The 26,516-nt window shown below is 44.7% G+C and overlaps 1 protein-coding gene across 2 annotated transcripts; it reads right to left on the reverse strand.

Moving 5' to 3' along the window:
- Positions 1-82: 82 nt before the first annotated feature.
- kirrel1a (kirre like nephrin family adhesion molecule 1a) lies at positions 83-26,037 on the reverse strand. Of its 2 annotated transcripts, none has more exons than XM_077544605.1 (15): positions 25,766-26,037; positions 12,462-12,611; positions 10,027-10,176; positions 9,750-9,907; positions 9,517-9,667; positions 9,272-9,377; positions 8,011-8,159; positions 7,804-7,931; positions 7,594-7,720; positions 7,408-7,508; positions 5,504-5,720; positions 5,308-5,415; positions 4,185-4,312; positions 3,906-3,983; positions 83-2,259 (listed from the first exon to the last, which is right to left on the reverse strand). In XM_077544605.1, exons 1-15 carry the CDS (start codon positions 25,812-25,814, stop codon positions 1,576-1,578), a joined length of 2,484 nt encoding a protein of 827 aa, XP_077400731.1. In that variant the 5' UTR covers positions 25,815-26,037; the 3' UTR covers positions 83-1,575. The 2 variants fall into 2 exon arrangements, with proteins under 2 accessions (XP_077400731.1, XP_077400730.1); XM_077544604.1 differs by having other exon boundaries at positions 3,906-4,019; positions 25,766-26,036.
- Positions 26,038-26,516: the final 479 nt, after the last annotated feature.

A 26,516-nucleotide genomic window follows, 5' to 3' on the forward strand; every position in this document is an offset into this window, starting at 1 on the left:
AGTACTTTTATACGTTAATGTTTGTGATATATACTGTATGATAGACTAAAAAGGAAGACACAATACTTTGTTTTTATTTAAAAAAAACAGTGCTTTTATTTATGTAATACTGTGGAAAAATAATTACATACGTTTTTAAAAAATATTGAAGGTAGAGAAATAAAAAACAAAAGTTCGATAACATATTTTAAACAGTTTTTTTTTTTATCCTGCTACGGAACAGTACAATAACATAAACATTGTGATTTCCTAAATTCAAAGACACAATAATACAGGATACAGTCCTACCAGAGGTATAAAAGTACTAGATCGTGAGAGAAATGATACAGACGTATATTGAAACACACACTCACATACACATACACGCGTATTGTATACATATGGACATGCATACAACAGTCCCACGCACACATGAGTCAGACGCGGCACGTTTGGAGTATGCATGTATCCATTCACACATCTATACAAACACGCTGTACAAATTGGTGTGCGTGCCAAAGCCCACACACTCCATCTTGACTTTTCTCTCTCTCTCTCTCATACACACGCACACACACACTCACTACTACATGTCAATATTGGAGACAGCCTTCATGGAATCTATCCATACACATTCTCTTCCGGCCCTTTTGGCAGGCAGACGATGAGAAACGATAATGTTCTCCCGATAAGGCCACTCAGTTCTAAACCCCGCGTCTGTGTTTCTCTCACCGTCTCGCACCAGTCTTTTAGTTTAGAGCTCGGGCAGGGAACAAAAGGCCCAAGCTGAGGAAAAAGTCTGACCCAAGGTCTCTCACCTGGTTTGTAAAGCAACAGTCGCTAATAGAAGGAGCTTCTACTGCATCTACTGTACATGGTCTACGCTGAAGAACAATATGAACACTTGGCACTAGGTTTCTTTTTATACACTGGTATACCCTTTTTGATGGCACGACCCCTCCAACTTTTGGTCCAATACATACACATTATTTCATGTTTGACATTGACAAAAATAATTCTGTAATGTTAAAAAATAGAATACAAAGCTCTAGTCAGGTGTGCAAAATAAAAAGACGACAGATATAGATGAGAGACGTCCGAGCATGAATACTGTTGATGCAGTGCAAAAGGATGATGACCTTCATACCAACAACCGCTTTCCCTTGGCTAAGCATGGCGGGAAAAGTTGAAAGAAAAAATGGCAGCCACCAGGGTTCACAACCCTGCCCGGTCCTTTTGTCTTGGTGATCACTACTCTTGACTGCCAATCAAATGACCGCAGTTTGTCTTGACTTTTAGTGGAAACCAAAGTGGCTCCGGTCTCTGCGTTGGTTCCTCGTCGTCCTCGTCGTGATTGTGACTTGCGCCGTCTGTTCTCTCCGAGCTCCCGTTTCCAAACACGTTGGCCAGTGTGCAGCGTGCTCGCACTTTTGTCTCCGTTTTCCTCCTGCCCCATCTCACGGGCACGCTCCTCTATAACTGTGCGTGTGCCATATCTCGTCACTGGGGCGTGTTGGTGTGTGCGTGTAAATATGTGTGTGTTGGTTGTAGCTGCAATGCAATATCTAAGACACTCCTCATGTTGTCAGGTCGGTTTCACACGTGAGTCTGCATCCGCTGTGTGTGTCGGCTGTGGGAATAGTCAGAGTGTTGCGACGTGTAGGAGAAGCGAGTGGAGCTGCCGTACTTTCCGAGTCCCGTGTCTGAGCCCGAAGGTGCGGCGCCCCCGGGACCCACGGGACCCACGGGACCCACGCCGACCCCTGGCCCGGCCACGCCCGATCCCACCCCGTACATCTCATACGAGGGGCCGGCCTCCAGCGGGGCAAGGCTGGATGGTGCAAAGCCCATCCGGTAGGTCTGGTAGTGCGACGGGTATCCGTAGTTGTCGTACGCCAGCTGGGAGGTGGAGTCCAGCAGGCTGCAATCGCCCGGGAACTCACCCGCGGTGGGGGCGGGGTTGCTCGGCGCTTGCTGGCTCTGGCCCCCGCGGGTGAATGTGTTGAACTGCGCGTAGCTGATGTGGGACAGTCTGGACGGGGGGCGCGGGTCGTAACAGGCCTGGGGGCGGCCCGGGGAGGTGAGAGGGCCCGGCGGGCCGGGTCCTCCGCCACTTGCCGTGGCCCCCGAACCTCCTGCGCTGCTGCCGCTAATGGACGTGGCCCCGCCTGGGGTCCCGGTGGGGGATCGGTAGTCGGAGTAGTGCATGGTAGAGCGGGAGGCGGGACGGCCCTCGTCAAGCGTGGAAGCTCGTACGTTGTAGTAGCCGTTGGTGGGATCCTGGATAAACACAATAAAGAATGTTCATTTTTCTTAGTAAGTAACAGTGTCCTATCACTGGTAAGCTGTTTTTAGGCTACTCAGGTTGTCCTTGGGCCTAACTAGTATGAACTGGCTTCTTTTTTTTAAGACAATGCACATTAATTTGCATAAAATGTTTCAATGTTTCTTTCGTCTTGCTCCCTCCCTCCTCCTTCATGTGTAACTGCACTGTGAAAATGAATTTGAGGCAATAAACTCATTCACTCCCAGCCATTTTCCCTGAAGCAACCCCCTTCGCTCCGGGCTGGTTTACTGTATTTTGACTGATTTTGCAAGGCCCAGAGAATATTGAGTTCTATTGCTATACAAACATGGAACTTACAAAAAGAAAGATTAGAGTCTCATCGTTTTTTTGTTGTTGCAGCAATTAGCATTAGAATATAGCTAAGTTTCACATTACTCACAAATCTGTTAAGAACTATGGGTAAATTAGCTTTTTTCAACATGGCCCTGGTTGATCTCTTATACTCTGCTGCCACCTGCTGGCCGTTTTTTGTAATTACTACCATTGCTTCACCTGTTCTCTGCAGTTCAGAGTTTGCATCAAAGCTTTCTGTATGTTCTAGCATAAAAAAAAACATTTTAAAAACGTATAAATACATCTTTGGGACACGTAAAACATTTTAAATAGAACATATTTATACGTTTTTGGGAGCAAATGAGTTTATTCGTTTACTCAACTCCAGTAGCCAATCGTGCCCTGCTTAGACATCACCTCCCAAAAAAAATGACATGAAGAACACGTGACAGCCAGTATTAGCAGTTATTGAAACTTTTACTTTTTAAAACCTCGGTCTTGCCTGTTAGGGGAGAAAAGAGAGGATTTGACATTTTAATATTCAAAGTATATTGTGTTTACATATCCAAGGTAAATTTTTTAATTTTTTTTATACTCACTATAGGGGGCTTGTTTACTAAAAGATTAAAATGCTGTATCAAAATGAGTTGTTTCCCCCCAGAATTAAGAGATAAATATGTCTGTTTTATAAATCAATCCACATTTAAATAATCTTGATCAGATTTGATGCTTTGGACACAGACTTCCTCAAAAAGTGTTATGGTACTCCTTCATAGTAATTGTGTTAAAATGTACAAAACATGATCATTTAACTTCCCTGGCCCCAGCCGGGGCTGAGCACCCTTAAACCTCTGGTCCTAGAACCGCCCCTGGCTCAGAGCCTTGCTATGGTTCAAGTGCATGAATCAGAGTGGAATTTTGCCAACAAACTGGGTGCAGGAAGACTTGACTATTCCTGACACGAATCTTCCATCCCATCATCTCTCACGTAACCAGACGCCTCACTCGGCCATTGTTTCACAGCGCTGGTGCTTAAGGCAGCGGAGGGAGGAGGGTGGCTCATCTAACCACCTCCCGGGGTTGATTCATGTCTGCGTTCCTTTAAAATGATCTGACTCGTCCTCAGACTGGAGGCTTGGCAGGGCGCGGGGCAACATTTTGACAGCTTCATGAAAATCAAGTAGATTCATTACCTCGGTCCAACCCCACAGGAGTCAAAATGCAGAAAACATCATGCATGTCTTTGCATTGGCTTGTTTTTACATCTGCTCTACGCATGGGTGCCAAAAAAATGGGGAGCGCTCACCTTCAGGTCGTACTCCTGGCGGGTGTCCAGGGTGTCGCTGCGGAGGTCCGACTTGAGCTCGATGTCGTCCTTAAAGGGCTGATTGGAGGGAGAGAAAGACACAGAGGGGAGAAACTAAACAGTCAAAGAGGAGAACCAAACCAAAAAGGAGACAAGGAAATGAGGGAAGGATGCAACGAAACGTGACACAAAAGAAGAAAATGGAATTCAAGGTGTTAATAAAGGAGAACTCACAGGGAAACGAGGTTACACGCACACACACACACACACACAGCTCACCGAGTACATGGCCTTCACCATGCGCGAGGCCGTGGACACGCTGCCCGAGTCCTCCTCCAAGCTGTGGCTCTCCTTGTTTATCGTTTCCACCTTAATGTCCGGCTTTCCCAGCGTGACCCCTCGCCGACCTGGAAGCACAACATGCAAAGGTCACACACACACACACATGCACGTCTTGCGCTGCGTGTTTTGACAAGTGCAATTCAGCAGGGGCCTCCATCCCTCCAAAGGAGTTTATTTTGAGCATGACGCATACAGTTTCTGTTTGAATTTGTCAACCTGAAACATTTCGTGACAATAATATGTTATATGTGACCTCGCTAGTCTAAACATGACATTCTGATTAATATTACATTTTTGGAATCTGAGTTATTAAGCAAAATCCAGCTGTTTTTATCCATCTGAGGCGGCGGCCATTTTGCCACATCAATGTTGCTCAGGGCTCAGGCAACAACCAATCAGAGCTCACCTGTTTTCTGAAGCTATGCTGTGATTTGTCGACAGCAAGTGTCAAAATGGCCGCCTCTTGAGATGGATAAAAACGTCTGGATTTTGCTGCTTAACTCACAAATGCAATATTAAACAAAATATCATATTAAGACTAGTGGAGCTGCATAGAACATCTTATTTTTTAAAGATATTTTCAGAGTTTGTTTAACCCTGGAGAACCCAAGAACCCTTTTCTTCTTTGGAAAATTATGAATTATACATTAAATGACTGCTATAAATTCACTGAACACCCAAAATATATGTTTTTTCAATTTCAACCCTTTATTCCCTAATTTAGGATTAGGGCGAAATTTGACCCTTTTGGGATTTAGGGGTATCATTTCGAAAAATCAGAATAACAAAAACTGTCAGTAAACTATTTAGAATTTAAGAAAATAATCAATCAAATATACAGCTACATTGAACAATATAATTTTTTTGTTTTATTTGTTGCATTTTAGAACTGGATTTTGAATGTACAAACACACTTTGGCCAATGGAAACAAGAACACAGGGACAAAATCACTGCTGGAAAAAAAAAAAGGTCTTTGTTATTTGAGTAGCAGAATTTATAGGGGCCGAATTTGACCCCGTGGGTTCTCCAGGGTTTAATGATGTTGAAGGTGTAACTCACTGCCTTTGCGTTGCCGGTAGAAGATGAGTACAAGGATCAGGAGGAAGATGAACAAGAGGATGGTGGATCCGACTGTCCCAGCAGCTATTATCCCCACTGGCACCTCCTCTGAAAAAAAGGAAAACAGCGGTGATTATTTTACAAACACAAGCACTACATTTTCAACAAACCGCAACATTTTTATTCTTCAACGCACCGGTCTCCTCCAGGGTGATGATCATGGTGCCGGGGCCGAAGGCGTTGGAGGCCGTGCAGTTGTACGAGGTCAGGAAGTCGGACTCCATCACGTTGTTGATGGTGAGGGTGGAGAGGACGCCGCCACCCTCGGCCGACGATCTGCTTTGCTCCACCGTGTAGCGCTCCAGGAGCGTGCCCTTCTCCTCCTCCCACACGTTCTCCTTCCACGCCCACACCTGCACGCATACTCGGGTTTATGTGTCGGGGACGCAAAATCTCACCCGGCATGTCGGCCGTTTCATCATGCTAGAGTGACCGTAACCTCCTTATCTAATGACATGCATGCACATGCCACAAATATGGCACGCAGAGGGGCGAGCTTGGGCTGGGGTGACTTGTGCACATCCTCCATCTTTAAAGCCACTAAAAGCAGCTGTATTATTCAGCATATACTGTACCGAGGCCAGTTAATTATGCATAAGCCCACATGTTCCCATAATGTGCCCACTTGTTCCGTAGAAGGAGGTTCTCCCGGCAGTGGCGTTTACCGGGACAACTGTTCCTCCCTCCGTCCTTTTATATTTTATAAATCTTTTCATGTCCCAAGCTGCGGCGGCTGCATTAGGGGAAGCGCATCGCCAGTCAGGACGCATCCGTCAACGAACCGCGATGCCCGTGTGATGCAGCTGAGCGGAGAAAGCATCCGGGACGCTTTTCTGACGCACGAGCTAAAAGTGGACCGGCTTAGTGTTGGTTTGTTGATATATGGGATGGAGGAGAAATCCTTTTTTTTTTTTTTCCCCACAGAAGAAGGGACGGCGGCTAAAAGCAGAAGTGTGTAATGGTACAAGACGGCACTTTGTAGGGCACAGACATCCCCCGAGGTCAAACAATCTGGATTTGGCTCAGCACCAAATTGTTCACCTTCACCTGGCTTTTTTTTGTGCATGCGTTGGTTGGGTCAGAAAAAAAGGTACGGAAGGGGATTTTTGTTCTCCAATGTACAACGTTTTGTGAAACACTTCACGTGCTTTCAACGAACTGTCAACAGTTCTCTTCGGTTCCTAGGACACATTGCAGCACGCAATGCTGAATTTTTTTTGTCATTAATCATTATTGTTTAGGTGTGTTTACATTACCCGCAAATGATTGAATGTATTGTATGTCTTAACTCTTTGACTGCCAGACGTTTTCAGAAAAGGGATGCCGTGGGTGCCAGCCGATTTAAGCATTTTGACTGATCTTTCAAGGTCCACAGAAAATGTTGTGTTTGGACTATGGGAACACACATACTACCAAATGAAAGATTGGACTCTCATCTTTCATCAGAAAAAAAGAGTTTGTTTCTACCTTATTCCGTTTTTCAGTAATCAACAATAGAAAATGGTTAGTTTCACCTCTGTTTTGAAACAAACGTCTTTTAACGTCTTTGGCACTCCTCCCTAGGATTTTACTAAACGTTATTTAACGTTTTTGGCAGTCAAAGAGTTAATTCACTGCAATTAAAAATTTAATTGCACATTGTTAACATGAAACCTCGACTGTGATTGTGTACGAAACATCCCGGTTTAGTTTTGTCTCAGTGATAAAAGAGCTTCCGGTAACTTGAGTGACTCTAAAATGCCACAAAATCAATCATGGCTGGCCACTTGTCTATGCTCTTTTTCTCAAATGGAGACAAAGAGGTAGAAGTGCTACTAAGTGATGTCTGCCATCTAGTGGTAGACGGTGTTATTACAACTCAAATCTGATCAATGTTCCCCATCTCTGCCTACATAGGATACCAATATGTACCCTTAGGGTGACACATTTGACAGTGTAGGTCTTATTAAAAGTGACCAACATGCATTTAAAAAAAACTCTGACGACGAGACTTTCAATTAAATTAAATTTGTAAGGTTGTCAAAGTTCGGTGCTACTTACAATCTTATCTGGAGGAGGTGTGCTCGCAATGTAGCATTTCACCTCACCCCGCTCCCCTCGCACTGCATACTGTATGGGGTCGCTGGAGATGATGGGTGGGCCTGTGCGGGGGAAAGGGAAAAGGTCAAAGTTTAAATCCACAAAAAGGCTGATTTGGACTTGAAAATGCTTTTATCATTTCCTGACCGTTGACAGTGAGGGTGACCTCGGTCTCTCCGACGCCGATCCGCGGCACAATGGCCTTGCATACGTACTGGCCCGCGTCGGCCTGGCTCACGGACTTCAGGTAGAGTTGGTTGCCGTTACTCAGAACCTGCGTGCGAGTTGATGTCAGATTCCTCCATTACAATTAAATGCCGTAAGTTTTCCTTTCAAGAGTTGAACATTTCTTCCTACCATGTTGGAACCTTTCTTGAACCAGGTGAGAGTAAGCGGAGGGTTCCCGGCCCATTTGCAGTTGAGGGTGACGTCGGAGTCGACGTCCACCGTTTTGGGCTGGGGCTCCAGCAAGAGAATTGGGCCGACTGGAAAAGGGAAAAAGGGAGGTCGTGTATGGAGGGCACAATAGAAGCAAGCATAAGCGGACCCCGTTAAGACACTCACAGTGAACATCCACGAGGATGCTGACGTTGGTCTTTCCCACGGCGTTGAAAACCAAGCACGAGACCGGCTCGGTGAAGAAGGAGTGATCCGCCTTGGTGGTGAACACGCTCTCCCTGGCACCTTGCAGTACCACGCCACCCTTGGCCCACCTATGGGAGAGAAGGAGGGACCATCATCACTTGTTTACAACCATACTACTTTCAACCCCTTACTTGGCTTGCTACTTTTTTTTTTTTTTTAAACCTCCGTAAATGAGGTAAATAAATAAATATTGATGGCTTAAGTCAACCACAGTTAAGATTTTGATTAAATACCTTGGGGATTTATGAATTGAGTTTAAGTAAAGTAGTTGAATCAGTATTTCCACTTGTACATTATTTTTCTACAGTATCTTCAATACGTAAAGCAGAAGATTGAATTTCGAATCGCTACTGCCACCTGTGGACGAAAAATGAAACTGCATTTTCCCTTCTTCACATACACAACGCGCACATGACGTCACATCCGCAGACAGAGGGCAGGAAAATCGAACCCGAATCCAGTCTGAAAACTATTGGCCAGAGGCTTACAGGAGTACCCATTGTGAACAGCAATTTAATCTACTAATTAGAATATGTTTTAGTCATAAATGGTCAAATAAAAATATTTTACAGATTAGGGGTGTCAATTAGTGCGTTAATTTAGATTTTTTTATTTTTTATTTTAAAGCACAATTAATGACCGCCCCTTACTTGGAAACGCAGCAGACACGTCCACGTCAAAATTTAGCAGTAATAAATATAATAATAATGCGTAGAGACTGGTTTCAAGTTGTATTTTACAATTGTAAAAATGTGCAGAATTTCACAAGTTACTTTGCGTTAAAGATTAGAAAGCTCTTAACATGAAATGAAAAATGCACTGATTATGCCCTCTAGTGGCAGAAAAATGACATCAACACAATTCAATATCACACAATTTTTTTTTACAGTACGGTACATATTTTTAATTTTAAGTTAATTATTTCAATGACTAAACAATGTTTCCATTAGTTTTACATTTTTTCCACTTTTATGCTAACAAGAGTACGAAAACTCAAATATTTTCTATTGTACATTTAGAACAGATATAAAATGTGCGATTAATCGGGAGGTAACTATTGAAGTCATGCGATTGATTACAATACACCCCTAGTAAAGGTATTTTTGGGCAGCTTTAAGTACAGAGTGTGAGGACTTAATGTCTCTCTCTTGGCCCTCTTATATGTGCAAAAGTGACTGACCTGTAGCCCATAATAGGAGGATTGGCATGGGCTTGACAAGTGAAGGTAACCCTGTCGCCTTCCAGGACAGAGCGAGGTTCAATGGACAAAGTCACTGTTGGTGGATCTGTGGGACACGGATGGCAAAATAAGATCCAAAATTCATATTCCCTACTTGGCTGAAAATCAGCCGAACGAAACAGTTTATTTTTGTTTTGCTTGTCAAGTTTTTTTTTTTTGCTGAAAAGGAATGTTAACGTGCTTACGGTGCACATTGAGGGTAACTGTTGTGCTCTTTCCCGCGGGGGCCGCTAGGTTGGAGGCCACGCAGCTGTAGTTCCTCCCTGTGTCCGTGTCGATTGGGTGGATGGGAAGGAAGCTGCGTGTGGTCACCCTCTTACGGTCTGGAAGAACCTCCTGGAATCATTACAGAGCGGGTCAAAGACCATATTCGTGTGCGCGTGTTTTACTTTTTTTTATTTTTATTATTAGGACTCACAGTGGCGCCGACAGCCCCATCTATAGGCAGTCCATCTTTTAGCCATTCGATCATGGAAGGCGGTTTAGCACCCCGAGACACACAGCTGAGGTTGTACGACTCCCCCGCATTGAGCAGAACCTCGGGACCGCCGTCGATCACCGGGTCATCTGGGGGGACTAAAAAGAGGGTTGAAAAAAATAGGAAGTTATGGATAATGTGAAAAAAACGATATCGGTAAAACTGTGGATGGAAACTAATGACGGCATAAGAAATGATAATGAGATTATTTAAGTACTGAGGACGGTGAGCTTGGCCCTCCTGGACCTCAAGGCGGCATCAGGGGCCTGGCACTCATACAAGGAGTCATCAGACAGGTCAGCCGACAGGATCTCAAGGTTGTACTGGCCCAGCTCCTGGACCCGCAATACTCGGTACCTAGGCCAGGCTGGGGAAAACAAACAGAGTAAGCAGTTTTGAGAATTCATTTAATTTCAAATGAAAATGGTTGTCAGTTCTCAGCAAGGGGAACAGAATGCTTGGCCCACATGATGCATATTTATCTAACCAAGGTGAAATAGTTCAAATCAATCAAAAATATTCTTGTCCTCTGTCTGTCGAGATATATTTCCACAGTGACAAAGTGGCAGACAACGAGGCGCTCTAAATCAGTCTTTTTACAGGGTCTTAACCCTCATTTCATTATTTCTTTTCTTGCATTTTTTAAAGCTCACTTTTTGCAGTGTGTGCGCCACCACACCATCACCTCCCCCGGCACAAAATCCACAACCCCCACCCCCTCCTCATATCCGCCAGCTGTGCCACTGCTGCGCATTCTCACCAAGAGGTGGCATTCACGCACTCAGTGACCAGGCGGTAATGTACGCGTATTTATTTACTGTTTTTGGAGCACTCAAATTGAGTCCACGGCGTGGTGCACACAATTTGCTGTTCAGACGGTGCGAGAGCCAGAGTTGGGCCTGGCTGTTCGGCTGCTCGCCTCCTAACCTTGTGTGTCCTTGCTTGTGCTCGCACGTGCATGTGCGCTTTGTTTATACATGCATTTGCATGTGTAATGTGGAGGGCAAGAAAGCGTATGAAAAGCACAGAGGAGCCACACATACACGCAACTACACAAACACAAGTCTGTTTTATGCACAAAAACGACAATGGTGGTTGTGTGCTATACTTAAGCATAGCGCATTTGACGAACATTTTGTACGGTACCTGAATGTGCAGCTTTGCCCGTTTGGATATTTTCACTAAAAACTACAACTAGCAATAGTAATGTACAGGGATGTGATTTGACCAAAGTGAAATTATCTGAAAATTTAGCCGGGGGTCTGGGGGCCGCTGGCACCCAGCTAGGTCCAGGGAAGCCCCCCGGAGCTCATGGGTTTTCCGTGTTTTTAAGTACTTTCAATGCACTCACATGACAAAGAAATAGACAAAACAACAGCATAAATTTTCAATGTATATTGAACTATCCCATATAAAATGGCAGTTTTAGTCAACTCAAAATCAGTCACATTCAAAAACATTGGACTGCCTTTGCTTTTAAAAACTATCACTGAGAATATCATCATATCTAACTAATGTGATTGCTAAGTTAACACATAAATAATGTTGAAGAGTTCAAATTTCATGAACAAATAATTGTATCATGACCAAATGAAAAGTAACTCATATTAGAGCATACCACAAATGTCTTTGTTATAGCAGAAGATGTTATCTGTCGGAGTCATGTGCATACACAATGAACTACTAAAAAAAAAATAATAATAATAATCTGATTTTTTTGGGGGGGGGGGGGGAGATAAAAAAAGCGGAATTCCGCGAATTAGCGGAAAAATCACATCCCTGTAATGTATTTGATTCTTGACCCAATTTCTGGGCCAGAAACATAACTTTGACATTTAAAGACAATTATTTTTTAAATGGATTAAACATAGTTGGTGTGGCCGCGTTAGAGTGCCTCATTGTCACCCATGAGTGTGCGCATGTCATGGAGAAGGCGAAAGAGTGAGTCGATTTTTTTTTCTTCCTGAAGTCTGATGCGACAGCCAACATGTGGCTAGGCCACATTAGAGTGCCTTGTTGTCAGCTGGGCGTGCATACACCTCAGAAAGACAAAGGCCGAAAAGGGAGGACTGGTTTTTTTTGTGTTTGTGTTTCTGTTTGTGTTTCTTGACTTGACGGCTAGCGTCAGGCTGTCGTTGTTGCTTTAGAGCGCCTCGTTGTGGCATGGAAAAGACCCGCAATGAGGTGCAGCCACTGCGAGTTGTGTTGGCGGAAGAAAGACGTGTGGTATTTGATTGACAGTTGACAGTTTAGCAGGGCGGGGCTTAAGTGGATTCAACAGAGAGAACAGCTTGATTTTTCCCGATTTTACCGATTTTTTCCCCCAATCATTCCAATTTAGCAGGGTTGTTAACAACACTCTCCTGTGTGGTGTGCCAAATTTACAAAACATAGTTTTCATGTCCTGATAATTTGATGGCAAAAAGAAAGCGGCGTGAGCTTACAAGGGTGACTTTGAAAAGTATATAAAAATGGGTTTGGGCCAGATGCAACACTTCTCATGGGCTTTTTAAGTGTGTGGGGTTTATGTCTTTGCAATCAAGTTGATTGACTGCCACAAAGGTCCCGAGAGCGTCCCCGGATTCCAAACGATTTCTTGTGAGAGACTTCTCATTTACATGCGGCCCGCGCACAGCACGCTTGACGTCTCACCCCGCAGGTCCTCGCCGATGCCCAGCGCCAGGCCATCTTTGGTCCACTGAACAATCCCCGAGTAGTTGAAGACAACACAGGACAGGATCACCCTCTGGCCTCGCACCACCGACTGGTCTGCCGGCTCCTGGGAGAACCTGGCGGTCCACACTTTGAAGAGAGGAGGAAAAAACAAGAGTGAGTCGTCAATGAGGACAGACGAGCAGTAAAAACCTCCCTTAAGGAAATGCATATTTCGCCTGTGGTTTTATTCCGGGCTAATTGACTGCGCTGCAATGGAATGTCGTGATTGCAATCTTTGATCGCACGCTGGCTTTCGGCCATTTTGAGAGGAAATCAGTCAGGAGAAGGAGGACGAAGCGTCTCATGCTGACTCAGTCGAGAGGATATCAAAAGGCAATTTCAGCCTTGGGTCTCGCTCTCATCCCCCTTTTCCTTATTTCTTACCAAAGTCTCGGAAGCCCGCCCCCCTCATGCGCCTCCATCCCCCGACCTCGCTCCCTCTTGCTCATTCCTCCCTGTGAGTCATCTCGCAGGCTTCCCAAGCTACAGTGGCCATCATTGTGTGCGCGCCTGGACCCCACTATTATGAACCCGTGTGGCGCTGTTTAGCGGTGACCGCCTCATGTGGAAAATGGAGCAAATGAAGAAAAAAAAAGAGAGAAAGAGACGCCATTGTGTGTCTCTCTTTATGATGACAAGTTGTAATTAGTTGTCCCTCCGAGACAGGACTCCCGCACAGCGTGGCGGATGAGCATCTCGTTATTATTGACTCATCATGATCATATTCTACACACAATTTAATGCCATGTTAAAATTCTGCCTTTATGCTGTATTCTTTGTTTTTTAATGGACTCTTTTGGTGACCTCATTTAGCTACAAGAAAAAAATGTCTGTGTGCTGCGGTGAACCTCTACCCCGCAGTTCATGCTAAATGAATAGGAGCAGATTGTTTTGGATGCCATTAGATGTGATCTGCAGCTGTACCTACTGGCTCGTCTCCCTGCCGCCTAAAACTGAGTAGGCCAGCATGACAGTAGTTAGTATTAGTTAGTAGTAGTGATGCTGTGCGCCTCCCATATATGTACATACATCAAACTGAAAATCATGTTTCTGATTGATTTTAACTCTTTGACTGCCAAAAACGTTAAATAACGTTTAGTAAAATCCTATGGAGGAGTGCCAAAGACGTTAAAAGACGTTTGTTTCAAAACTGAGGTGAAACTAACCATTTTCTATGGTTGATTACTGAAAAACGGAATAAGGTAGAAACAAACTTTTTTTTCTGATGAAAGATGAGAGTTCAATCTTTCATTTGGTAGTATGTGTGTTTCCATAGTCCAAACACATAATTTTCTGTGGACCTTGAAAGATCAGTCAAAATGCTTAAATCGGCTGGCACCCACGGCATCCCTTTTCCGAAAACGTCTGGCAGTCAAAGAGTTAATATGTACTGTATAGTGCCATGTATGACGTTTTTAGTCATAACGCCTTCTATTTCTGTGTTCCTCCTCCTTGCTGGGTGGAAGGGGGTTCGAGGCGCACTGTCACAATTCGTTCATCACATTAAATATCAGCCCTCCGGCACTTTGTCTCTCCCTCCTTCAGTCGTTCTCGTCGCCTCCCACTGTTGCCGTTTCACTTTATTTGAACGCCCAACCAAATATATCCCCCCCTCCTCCCCACCCCAACCGGTTCTCTCCTTCTCCTTCTCTCCGGCCCATTCCCTCACGCTTCTCCCTCCGAGGCCTCCAGCTCTTTTCTGAAGGCTCCCATCCCTCTCACTTTTCACTATTTTTTAACCAACTCCCATATGCCTCGCCCAACCGCAGTCATGACCCTCAGTCCTTATTCTCCTCGTCCGCTCTCTTATTGCATATTCGAGTGGACTGGGTGTGATTTGCCGAGGTACATTATGCCCACTAATGCTAAGAAGGCAGTCGTGCAAAAAAAAAAAAAGAGAGAGAAAGAATCCCGCACCAATCACAACAATAGCTTCTGACAGTGCTGCACATTAATATTCTGAAGATAAAGAAGATGTGCGAGGCTGCACGGAGGACGGAGAGGAGGGAATCAGATGCAGATGGAGCTCTGCGGCATGCATACCTAGAATAATTCAACACTGAGCCCAAAAAAAGAGAACAGAAATAAAAACCTAATAAGAGCCGTTCATTTGCTCCCTGAAACAATGCACAATGTCAAGCAAGCACGCATCGCAATCTGATGTTAATTAACAGCACGTGTATGGAGGCTTCTTCTTAACAAAAAAAAAGCTGGTTTTACACAAGCGCGGGCTGTTTTTTTCCCCCTTCCTTTTTTAACGAAGCCGCAAAGTCGACGGCGGCCCGAGGCCAAGCAAATCCTCCCTTCAGCTACCTCGGCGAGGCCAGTTGGAGGTATTCCCTGAACAGTAAACCACAAATGTAATCCAAAATGAATGCGCCCCGGCAGAGGATGAACAATCTGCAGAGAAAAAATACTGACTCATTTAAACATGTGCTCCTCGCCTTCTGATTTCCATATTATCCACTTAACACTTGTCAACACCACAGAGTGAGTATCTGTTTGTGTGTGATTAAAGGTGTTAAAGACAAAAATCGAAGCACAGAGAGCAGTGCGAGGGAACGAACTTGCATTCTTTCATTATGTGGGTTATGCTGCAGTGACAAATATAGAGTGTGTCCTGATTTCCTTGAGTCACTCATCCCCAAGATACCGCCGGAGCTCCCCGTCCACACAAAGAGGTCGCGCTTAACTACGACCGTGACCGCGTGTACACAAAAAACACGCCGCCGCCGCCGCGAGCTGGCGAGCCACTTCCTGTGGACACGCGCAAACACCACCGCAATCCCGCCCAAACGTATAATCGACACGTTGAGGCGGTTTGCTGCTCCTTACTTCCATCAAACGCGGACATTTCAGTATTAAATGACGTAGGCTGACAAGCATTAAAAACATGGCAATGTAATTAATGAGCAATTGTTTGTCCTTTTAAAGAATCAAGAGTTTTCATTTCATAAATTCTCAGTTTGTGTAGCTAGGTTGACTAGACGTCCCATTTTTAGTAGGACAGTCCTGATTTTGAGCCTTGCTTCCCACATCCGTTATTTTGTCCCGTTATTACGCATGCCCCGTTTTTTTCCCATGTACGTCAATCACACAGTTGTCATAAATATTCAAACGATAAACCGATTCAAAGGGAATTCAACTATTGGATTGCCTTCCTTTAACTTGCGTTCTCATTCGTATCCACGTCTGATAGGTGTGTTTTCGTTGTACCGGAACTTGCAGTACTTCCTGCTTCCGTGTCTAGGAATCATGGGAAATGTAGTCATCCCGCTGCTGAGCCAACGCAAACGGAGATTTTCTGGCGGCATGTTCCAATGCGGGACTAGCGTGAGATAAACTACACTACACCACACATTGATTATTATCGTATTGCATAATCTGAAAATGGTTGGGCAAAAAAAATTGCATAATTTTTTTTTGGGGGGGGATCAAATCCTGAGTAACAGCCATATTTCAGAATGTAATTTAAGTAGTTGTCAGTACGCCCTCCAGTGGACAATATTAGCAACAACAGTTCATTTAAGCGAAAAAGTGACTGGTCCCGCGTGCCGTGTATTTGACACCATTGAGTTGGCCATTTCATCAAATCAAATTTCGGCATCATTTTTGACACCAGCCACAGCTGGTCAAATCAACCCGACCCAACGCTAGCACGCCATCACCAGGTGACTCACATTAGTGAGACGCCACGGGCGGTTTGGCCTTCCGAGGGTCTCTCGCACCGTGGTGCTTCAACAGCGAGATAACAGTGCGTCCGTTTGTGCCGGAAAACTAACAAGAGGGTACAGCAGATGCATGCAAAGACATCTGGAGCTATTTATAGCGAGCGTGCTGCCGATTTGCCCCCGCATACCCCGACTGACGCTATGCTGCAAATGTCAACGCTCGCTTGATTTCAGCATTTCTCTCCAGGCTTGCGTCACCTCTCTCTCTCTCCATGAACCCGTTCAGTCTTAAGAGTCAAACGCCGCTCGCGTGGATTCCAACACATCCGTCTTTGTCTCTGGCCACCTCGCTGCTGCCGTCCAACAAAGTCCCCCTGCCTGTCTCTCACTTGCACCTCCCCATCCAATCCCACGCCTTGGCTGAATTACAGGCTGGGGTCACCATAGCAACAGATGACGTTGGCAATTAGCCGGCCCCAAAAAGTTTTGCGCACCGGTGTGTTCACAAGCGCATCTGGTGGTCTGATGGACCCCCGCCAAATGTGTCTGGAATGAATATAACAACTGAGTCAGACACTCGGCCCTCCGTCCAAATCCTTCCGCTCGTCAATACACTCCAAATCAATTCTGTGATCTGCCCCGATTCCATGCAGCGGTGGCGCTGTGGAAAACAGAGAACAAAGAGACGCGGAGGTCTGCTGGCGGAGCCGTGGAGGAGGATGACATCATGGTTTTAGGACAAAGTTGCATTCCTCGTCGTCGGGCGCCTCTGAATCACCCCCTCGCTGTGTACGTGTAGATTGAAAGCACCGCATCGTCAGGATGACAAGTCGATTGACGTGCTGTGGAATCATCGGGAATCGTCACATGGCCCACGTGCACTAATACATAAACAAAGCAACTTGTTTTGGGGTCAGGAAAAATAACTGGGCGATTTTTCTTCTGTTGTAAAGTTAAACAAATTCTAAATGACAAAGTAACGTAAAAGTGATATTTGCCTGTGAGTCATATCTTTATTGTTGTAAGCATTAAGAGACCACAAAGGATCATTTTATTCATTACATTTAAAAAAAATGAATCAGTTATCGGACTTTTATTCTGCCAAATATTGGAATACTGCCTCAAGAAATCCGTATCGGTCGGCCCTAAAATTCTCTTCTATTAGATGCAGAAAGTACCATAAACAAATATATGCATCATTATTTTTAATCGATACAAAAATAAGAGTTTCGTCTCTCAGATCATCTTTGCCCATTGATATGAATGGAAATGCCATTAATCCGTTCCAGCCTCCCCTAAAGAACCAACAATTGTTCTTATTATTATGAAAAATAGCATGCTATAATATTGTACTTTATAAAGAATATAGCGTAATAATAAACTGTCACAAGTTACTGCTCTGTAAGCCACAATTGTATGCTAATTGTACGTATGTTTTCCATAAATTCACATGAAGCTAGCACGAAGTTTATGGTTGTTTTCGATACACAATGTGTAATTCGTTTTGTTTTGTTTTGTTTAATTTGACAGTCAACTTCAACTGGGAGTGGCATCCAATAGTTTGAAGCCTCTTTTTTTTTTTGAAGAATTGTTCCAGCTAATTTCACAGCTAGCAAAGTGAGTTTACCATTTCTCTCGTAAAACTGATGTTTTGGATTTACAAGGATACACAAGGCATGCACTTTCTGCTCTTGTTAATCCGGCTACGCGAACTCTACCACATGTGTCCTCAACAATATGGCCGCCCGCCTGGATGGCCCATAATAACTCATCGCCATGGTGACGCTATATGGGGACACAATAATAGGGAGCCTATGATGTGGAGTGGGGGGGGGCAGTGAAAGAAGGCGACCTACTGAGCACACTCAAAACACAAAGGTGACTCTTGGGATGTGTGTGTGTGTGTGTGTGTGTAATTTTTGGGGGGGGGGGGCAGGTTTTGGACAAAGACGATGTCTTTTGTTTGCCGCATTGTCCGCCTGCTCGCTCCTTTCCTCTGTCATCTTACCTCGCAGCCCTCCCCTTTACAAGCAGCCAGCGACCTCTCTCTCTTTGTCTTTTTGTCAACGACTCCATTCCCGTTTCATTTCTTTTTGTCCCCCAAAACTCACTTTCCGTTTTCGCTACCTTTCCACTGTTAACTACCAAAATGGTTCCCGTCGAACCTGCAAGGGAGAAAACGTGCATTTTAATGTCATGACGGCACGTTTGGCCCCCACCCATTCGTTAGGGCTCCTCTCATACGTGCACCCGAAGAGCGCTACAGTATGTGTGCGTGGCAAACCTCTGTAGCCGCTGTCGTTGCCATGGCGACAGCCCATAAGAACCACTGACACAATGATAGAAAGTGTGGCCATGGCAACTCCGGGATCACTGGAGGATAATATGATAATTTGGCGACGATGCATCTGACACATTACGGCCGCATGAATATGCCGGAGCTCAGGAAAAAAGACGGCCAGGCGCTGGTAATCCGCGAGCGCTTCGCAACCAGCGTGGCTGTCGACTGACAAAGACGACTCGGCGGTAACCAAGGGCAACCCTAAGTAACAATGACCGTTCTCTGGACACGCTTAAACGAGACAGGCGTATACACAGTAAGCGCTGTGAGTAAAAACGCGCCGGATTCAGCGGCCAGAGTTGATGTCATCATGAATCAATAGCTTGCAGCGGTGGTTCCCGATTGATTTTGGGCAGCGACCCGGTGCTAACGTCACTTTAGAGCAGGGGGCAGGAAAATGGTACCCACAAGGAGCCCGTAGAGGTTGAATGATTGAATCTTTTTTTTTGCAATTAAAATGTGATGAAGGTCATTCGATATCCCTGCCCTGAACCCATCCGAAAGGACGAAAATAAGCTAATTGAGGACGCAACAGTAGTTAGCCTAGCTAGCTTTGGCTATTCCGATCGCCGGCGTCCTGGACGATTCATAACGCGTCGGAAGTCCTCTGTAAATTGGCTGATTGGAAGACGATTTGCCGAAAACACTTTAACTTAAAAAGAGGAGTAATTAGTCGACTTACCGACTAGCGGACAGCTCGGCTCAACTTGTAGTAGCCACGCCTATAGGCTTGTTCTAAAATTAGCTCACTGGTGATAGGACACCATTTGAAAATGTAAACACGTGTTGATTTTTCATAAGGAATGAAAGTGCTGCATATTACGATTGCGTTTTCTACCTTGTTAAAGGGGAAGTCAATGTTAAACATTTCTGGACAATAATATGTTATATGTGACCTCACTAGTCTAAACATGATATTCTGATCAGTGATTACTATTACATTTGTTGAATATGTGTAAAGAAGCAGTTTTTAACAATATCATAAGGCGGCCATTTTGCCACTTACTGTCGATTGAAGATGACATCACAGTTGCTCAGGGCTCAGACAACGACCGATCTGTGATTGGTGGTTACCTGAGACCTGAGCAACTGTGATGTCATTTTCACTCGACAGCAAGTGGCAAAATGGCCGCCATATTGATTTAAAAAATGCGTGATTTTACTGCTTAACTCATATTCCACGAATGCAATATTAACCAGAATACCATATTTGGACTAGTGGGGCTGCATAGAACATATTATTGTCAAGACATATTTTGGGGGGTTGGCTTTCCCTTTAAATCATTGTTGATGTCTTTGTTCACATACATGAATTCAGAAGTGTGTATGTAACTGGTAGCCCGTAATTAATCACTGTACCTTCATGTGATGCAGAAATGACTAAATTTACTTGCCGTCCATACTCGGGTTAAGATCAAAATTCCAGTTACTGACAGATCGTGAATAACCAGTTGACGTACATGTGTGAGGAGCCAGCATTACTCCCGTGTACATGCTAGCATGATCGATGCCCATCCGAACCGCGACATGCGAACGCCATGACACAAATAGACATCATTTTCTACCGTTGATAAAAGACATTATTTTTGTGTCTGTATTCAAAAGATTCCTTGCGGAAAGAGCATTCGCAGAAGACAAACTAATGATCCTTTCAAACAAGGTATTTGCGTTTATCTGACCAACTGTTCGGGCTAGAATAGGAACGTTGTTGTTTTTTTTTAACCCTGGAGAACCCAAGAACCCTTTTCTTCTTTGGAAAATTTGGAATTATACATTAAATGACTGCTATAAGTTCACTGAACACCAAAATATATGTTTTTTTCAATCTTAACCCTTTTTTTTTAACTAGCTCAGAGTTGCTAATTTATCAAAATATATATATCAAACATACTCCTAGGCATTCTGCAACATGATATGAAATAGATTAACAAAAAAAACACAATTTTACCATCTGATGGTTTGCTGAGAAGATGGTTTTGTTTGGATTGATTTCCAGCTCAACAAAACAGCATGTTGCCAGCCATCTTGTCACCACCACTTTGGCTCATGTAAGTGCAATATTCATCCACTAGATGGCCCCATACAGGGGTCAGAAGTGGCACTCTGGACTTTTGAAGTTAAATTTGTAAAAAAAAAAGAAAGAAGGTCTTTGTTATTTGAGTAGCAGAATTTATAGGGGCCAAATTTGACCCCGTGGGTTCTCCAGGGTAAACAGAATAAGAGCATATTCAGGTTTTTGCATGTTTACACGGCTTTTCAAAGCTCAAATATCGGTAGTATTTGGGTTTTAAAAGGGTTACTGACTGCATATAATTGTAGTCGGTGTAAACATCACTGATTGACGCGACATGGAGTACAGTGTGACTATTTTACAAGCGACATCCCATCAATAAATGATCTCTTCCAAGATCCACTTTAATTGAATCCAGTGCAATCTAATTTCATTGGTATGTACTGTCGCTCGTTGCAATGTCATCCGTCACGGGGCAGCCAATAAAAGCCCCGGGCCTTGACCTCCCCACCCTTTGGAGCGGAGCAATAGTATTCGTATGGAGAGTCTTGCCAACATCACGCACAAGCTTTCTTCAAGGTGAGAGCCTCTTTGCTGATGGAAGCGGGCTCAAAGTCAAAAATGGCGCTCGCTTTCTACACTCCACGTCTTGTGACGCCCCAGGAATTAAATTAGCGGCATAAACTTCACTTATTGCGGCAAGGATCTGTGCAGAGAAGATTTTTGTGGCCAGGACGTAGACTAATCAACAACAGGGGGTGAAACTCAAGATTAGAACAGGATCAGTTGTAGGAACAGAAACAGCTTGTGCATTTTGGGTCTGGTGATAATCCTGTAATGTGACACTCTAGGGATGACCAACAGTATGGGGGAGGCCACTTCCTGTTTCCCATTCCCATCCAGAAACGGTTCCCCTGGATTCCTAACCACATCCAGTAAGTTTTGAGATGATCTGGAGTTGAATTTTATCATAAGTCTGATTCCCCCGCAGCCAGCGGCGTCGGGAAGGCCGTCGTGAGGTCAACGTACTTCCGATGGCATGCGGTCTTTTCAACAAAATGAAGTTGACTTGCAAAGCACGTAAGAATAGATTAATCAGGAAGTTAGAGTCAAGGTAAGCGCGACCTCCAGGGCATGATTAGGTCGGCGAGGGCCGCATCTGACGGGAAAAATAATAAAGCATGTGCACGCCATCGTTTTAATGACCGCCGATGATGGGAGCGCTCGCTCGTTATTAGTTGCGCAATCATCGACCCCCCCCCCCCCCGTGGGCTGTTGTGATACGCGGCGGCCGAGTGTGGAACTGATTTGGGTGGACGGCTGACCCTAATGTTATCGTCAAGGAAAGATGGATGGAGCGAGACAAATCCGCGACTCCCTCCCGCTCTCGACCCTCCAACCTCTCTCCCTCCCCTCCGTCCCTGGTGAGGAGCAGAAAGTGGGAGAGCGCCGAAATGAAGTGACATCATCAGTGACAACCGCATTCCTGCGGAGGGAGGGGGTGAAGAGAAGGAGGAGACGAGGACGAGGGAGAGAACAACTTTTGAGGTTACAGGACCATTATCCCCCCCCTTCCACCCAATCCCCTGTTCTCCTTTTTAACACGTACTTTTATCCATTCTCGAACCCTACACTCCACCACACAATGTGTGTGCTCGAGTAGCACAAGCTGTTTCTCATCATGTGCTCCTAGATTTAATTCATATGCTTCGGCTCTGGACTCGCCAATCCCCCTCCCCATCTCATAACCCCACTGCCTCCCCTCCCCTCCCTTCTCCTCTTTCCCCTCTCCACCGACCAAAGGAATGCAAGAAACACATCTGGAACGTATTAAGAGAGCCAAAGAGAGGAAGGGGTAGATGGAAAGAGAAGTGGGGGCGTAGGAGAAAGAAAGAAGCCAAAGTGAAAAAACGGGAATGTTACAAGTAACTCGTGCTAATCGGGCCGGGGCCCATCTTGGCGATCACGGCGCAAAGCCGCGTTTGAAGCAGCAATCGCAACATGTTCTATGTGAATGAGCAGCCTCACTGAGGGGGCAGTTGAGCTCGAGTAATGGTCCCTTTCTCTTTACAGACCCCCCCCCCCCCCCCCACACACACCACCAACCACACAACTCACTTCTCTTTGCTCTTCCACCCCCCTCACAATGGAGCCCTCCACTAAACCTCAACCACCTCGCTCTCAATCAGGCTTCAACCCACCTGCCCATCAATAATCATCCTCTTCCCAAAATGGGGTTCTCGCTCCAGAATGTGACTTCGTACGGCCGATAGGTTCAGTCAGATGTGATTAAGTGCACCTCTCTTGCTTGGGGGACTCTGCATAAAGAAACCTTTTTAAGGGGAAGTGTTGTTTTTCTTCGCCTCTTTCTTTTTATAACTCCGATAGCCTGCAGCCTGTCAAACACAATCACATTATTGGGGCTTTGAAACCCAAGGGCCTTAGAGCTGTTGGTTTACCCTTGACCACACATTTGATAATCGGTTACTTAACCAAAGTTTTCTGCTGAATCGTCACAAATCGACACAATTGGTGTCACAGTTAGTTCAGAGACAGATTTGGGTAAGCGGGCATGATTCCCATCCATCGGGATGGAATATGCAAAGGACCCAGATGTGGGCCATACTGATTTGAAATTTTTGTATTATTTTTTTATTATTTTTATTAATCTTTTTTTTTTGTTAAACCACTATGGGTGAATTTGAGTGGATATAACTATTTATTATCATCTGCATTATGACGCACCAACAAAATTAGCCTATGCTAAACGGTTAGCAATCGCGATTAGCATTAGCGTACCAGCGATTACCATTTAAGGTAAACAAACACTAACCACCATTTATTTCGCACATACATCATTATATCTACATGAGTTGAATTGAGTGGATATAATTACTAATTATTTGTTATCTTCTGTGCATGAGTATTATTAAACACTCATAAAATTAGCCTATGCTAAACGGTTAGCAATCGCGATTAGCATTAGCGCGCTAGCGATTGCCATTCAATTTAAACAAACACTGACTACCATCACACATACATCATATCTACATTACACAAATAATAGTGTCTTAAAAGCCACTTACAGATGATGCTTCAACAAAAGTCCACGAGCAAACGACTGGAGCTGGCTGTATTAGCAGCAATGAGCTCAATAACTTCCTGTCCACTGTGTGCGTCTGCAAAAAAAGGTCTGTGTGTAGAAACAAACATACACAAACATGGTACTGCCGGAGCTTCGAGGCAGACATTTTCAGTCGACCTATTTTTAAAGTCGACTTATGCGACTTGGTCGACTTTTTTCCCCAGTCTCATGTGTGTTTGTTCGCAGAGTCAAGTTTAGCTATTGCTCGTCAATCTGGTGACCGATGGTTGTGTGAAGAAGCGATGACGGAAGTGTGGTTAAAATAACAATGACATACTGATGAACTGGCTCATGGTCTTAAAATTGTGGTGACGAATTGTAATTTAGCGTTGACAGAAGCGTGGTTAAAACAATTATGACAGACTAGCGATGTTGGACGGGTGGCAAATGACCCCTAGATTTGCTTACATTACTTCATATCCAGACCCTTTGATATATCTAAAAATAAATAAATAAATAAAAACAGACACTAATGTTCAAACTGCTTATAAGCCCCTTGTTTGGCCTTTGCCACCTCAACCTTCATCTTACTTCTCATCAACTTGTATTATTGTCTCCTCTCCTCAGTCTTCTGTTTTCCACTTCTTCTTAGCTAACTTCTTTGCTTGTAGTCTATTTCTCTCCTTTCCTACCAGATTCCTGCCTGTCTCTGATTACTTTGTCTGTAGTGGTCCAGTTTCACCTTTTCACCAAAAAACACATACAACGCTCTACTTTTCTCAGCTTCAACCACTTTATTACATGCCTTTGTCTTCACAAGCATCCACGCTAAACTAAAATCAGAAACAGGACACGTGAGACTAACAAAAAAAGCATACCTGCACTTTCGAACCTTTTGTCAGCATTTCAGTGCACCCTCGGTGCAGTGCCACGGGTCAAACCTCCTAGTGCTTAAAAGTGTTCTACACAAGTGTGTTTTGCCCTGATTGATTATGCAGTAACGCATTAATGGCTCCTCACCTTGTATGTCGTTTCAAGGCCGGCGACGCCGAATCAATCACGGCTGTATCATCGCATCGTAACAACTTCAAAAATAACTACGCTATCATTAATAAAAGCCCCATGAGGAAGCCTTTTTTTCCCTTGCATGTGGGTTCAAATCGCAGACAATGAAATATTGTTTATTTGAAAGCAGAAAAAACAGCCGGGCACGACGTTGACCCTGCAACGTTCGGCTATCGCAGGAGGGCAAACGTGTGTGTTTGGAGAGAGATAATGGATGACATGCTTGCAGACAATGTGTGTGTGTGTGTGTGTGATTGTCATGTGGACTTAAGGGCGGAAAAACATGTGATGTGAACAAAGAGGCGCGTGTGTAGCACTGTTGAAAAGGATTGTGTCCAAATGTGGATTCAATGGCATGGGTGGCTGCTGCACCTAACCCACCCTCCACAATTCAGGTGGCAGACACAGTGACATCATCCCTTACCAGAACATGCCCCCCCCCCCCCCCTCCTTCCCCACTCGTCCTCTACCTATAACAGTAGACAATGGCACACACATTGGTACCTCCATCAAACAGGTTGCAATTTACATGCCCCCCATCCTCGCAGCCTTTGTCTCCTAGCAACTGTAATTATCAAATACCTGCTACCACCACAGGTACCCCACCCCCCACCCCCCCACCCAACCCCAAAAAAAGGCAAGGGGCTGGTTCGGATGGCTTCTCGGTGGATGCTGAGGCTGTCAGCGGGGCGCGTTCAGAGGTGCACGCAGGTAAGGACACGGCGAAGGAGAGGAGAAGGCAGTGACAAGCCAAGCACAGCTGATCAATCACACTCATTCCCGTCACGTTCACGATCAGTCCCGGCATTGAGGTGGTGGGCTTGCATCATTCACACATCTGCAAAGGTCATTTACGCAACGTGGGAGCATCGGTATGCATGGTTTTAAAAAAAAGAAAAGAAAGAAAGGGTAAAAAAAAATTCGGAAAAGGACGAGTGGTCTTTTTCTTTCCCCACAACCTCCCCAACTCGCCCCCCTACCTACGTCACACTCGATACCAAGACAGCCCTTCATCCGTGTGTACATTTGTCCTCATTTCCATTCGACACGGCCCAAAATCATCCTTACCAGTTTGTAAAGTCAGCAGCAAAGTGAGGAGCAGCAGCAGCCTCTGCATGGTTCAGCCCACCAGTAATAATAAGTCCAGTATCGGCCCAAAACTCCGTGAGGACGGCATCAAAAAGGCAGGGCTGGACGGGACATTTAGAGAAAGAAAAAGACGAAGAGCAGCAGTCGCCCGTCCTCGGTGTTTTCCTACACCATTCCACTGCTTTTTTTCCCCCCTCCACCTCTGCCCCCCTCTCCTCTTTCCTCTGTGGCGGCAGTCCGCTTTCTGCTGCGCACGGATAGACGTCAAGTAAAATGATTAATAATTAGTTTCCGGTTATAGCCTTCAAAATAAATCAACAAACCACAAACATGGAATTGGAGAGAATGGATATAAATGTGATTGTTGGAATGTAAACCTTCCATAAATATAATATGGAACTATTCTTATTGTAAAAAGAAAAAGTGACGCGATAAAACGTGATCGTTAAAAGATGTCTTATTCTTGAATTATGAGCAGTCACTTCCTGCTTTGCAATCACTGCAGATGCCCAACTTGACGTCATATCCAGTCCACATTAGAGGCGCATTCCTCTCTCTCGTCTCTGTTCTCACTTTCTCCCTCTTCCTCTTTTTCTCTCGGTCTCACTCTTGTGTCTTCTGTGTCCACTCTCTCGTTTTTAGATGCCTTTGCCACTTTACGCAAAAATCTGATCAAATCCCGATTATTGATTGATTCGAGTATTTATTATAATTTAGCAGGCTATTAAAA

Source organism: Vanacampus margaritifer, chromosome 15 (genome assembly GCF_051991255.1).
Source record: "Vanacampus margaritifer isolate UIUO_Vmar chromosome 15, RoL_Vmar_1.0, whole genome shotgun sequence".
NCBI lineage: Eukaryota > Metazoa > Chordata > Actinopteri > Syngnathiformes > Syngnathidae > Vanacampus > Vanacampus margaritifer.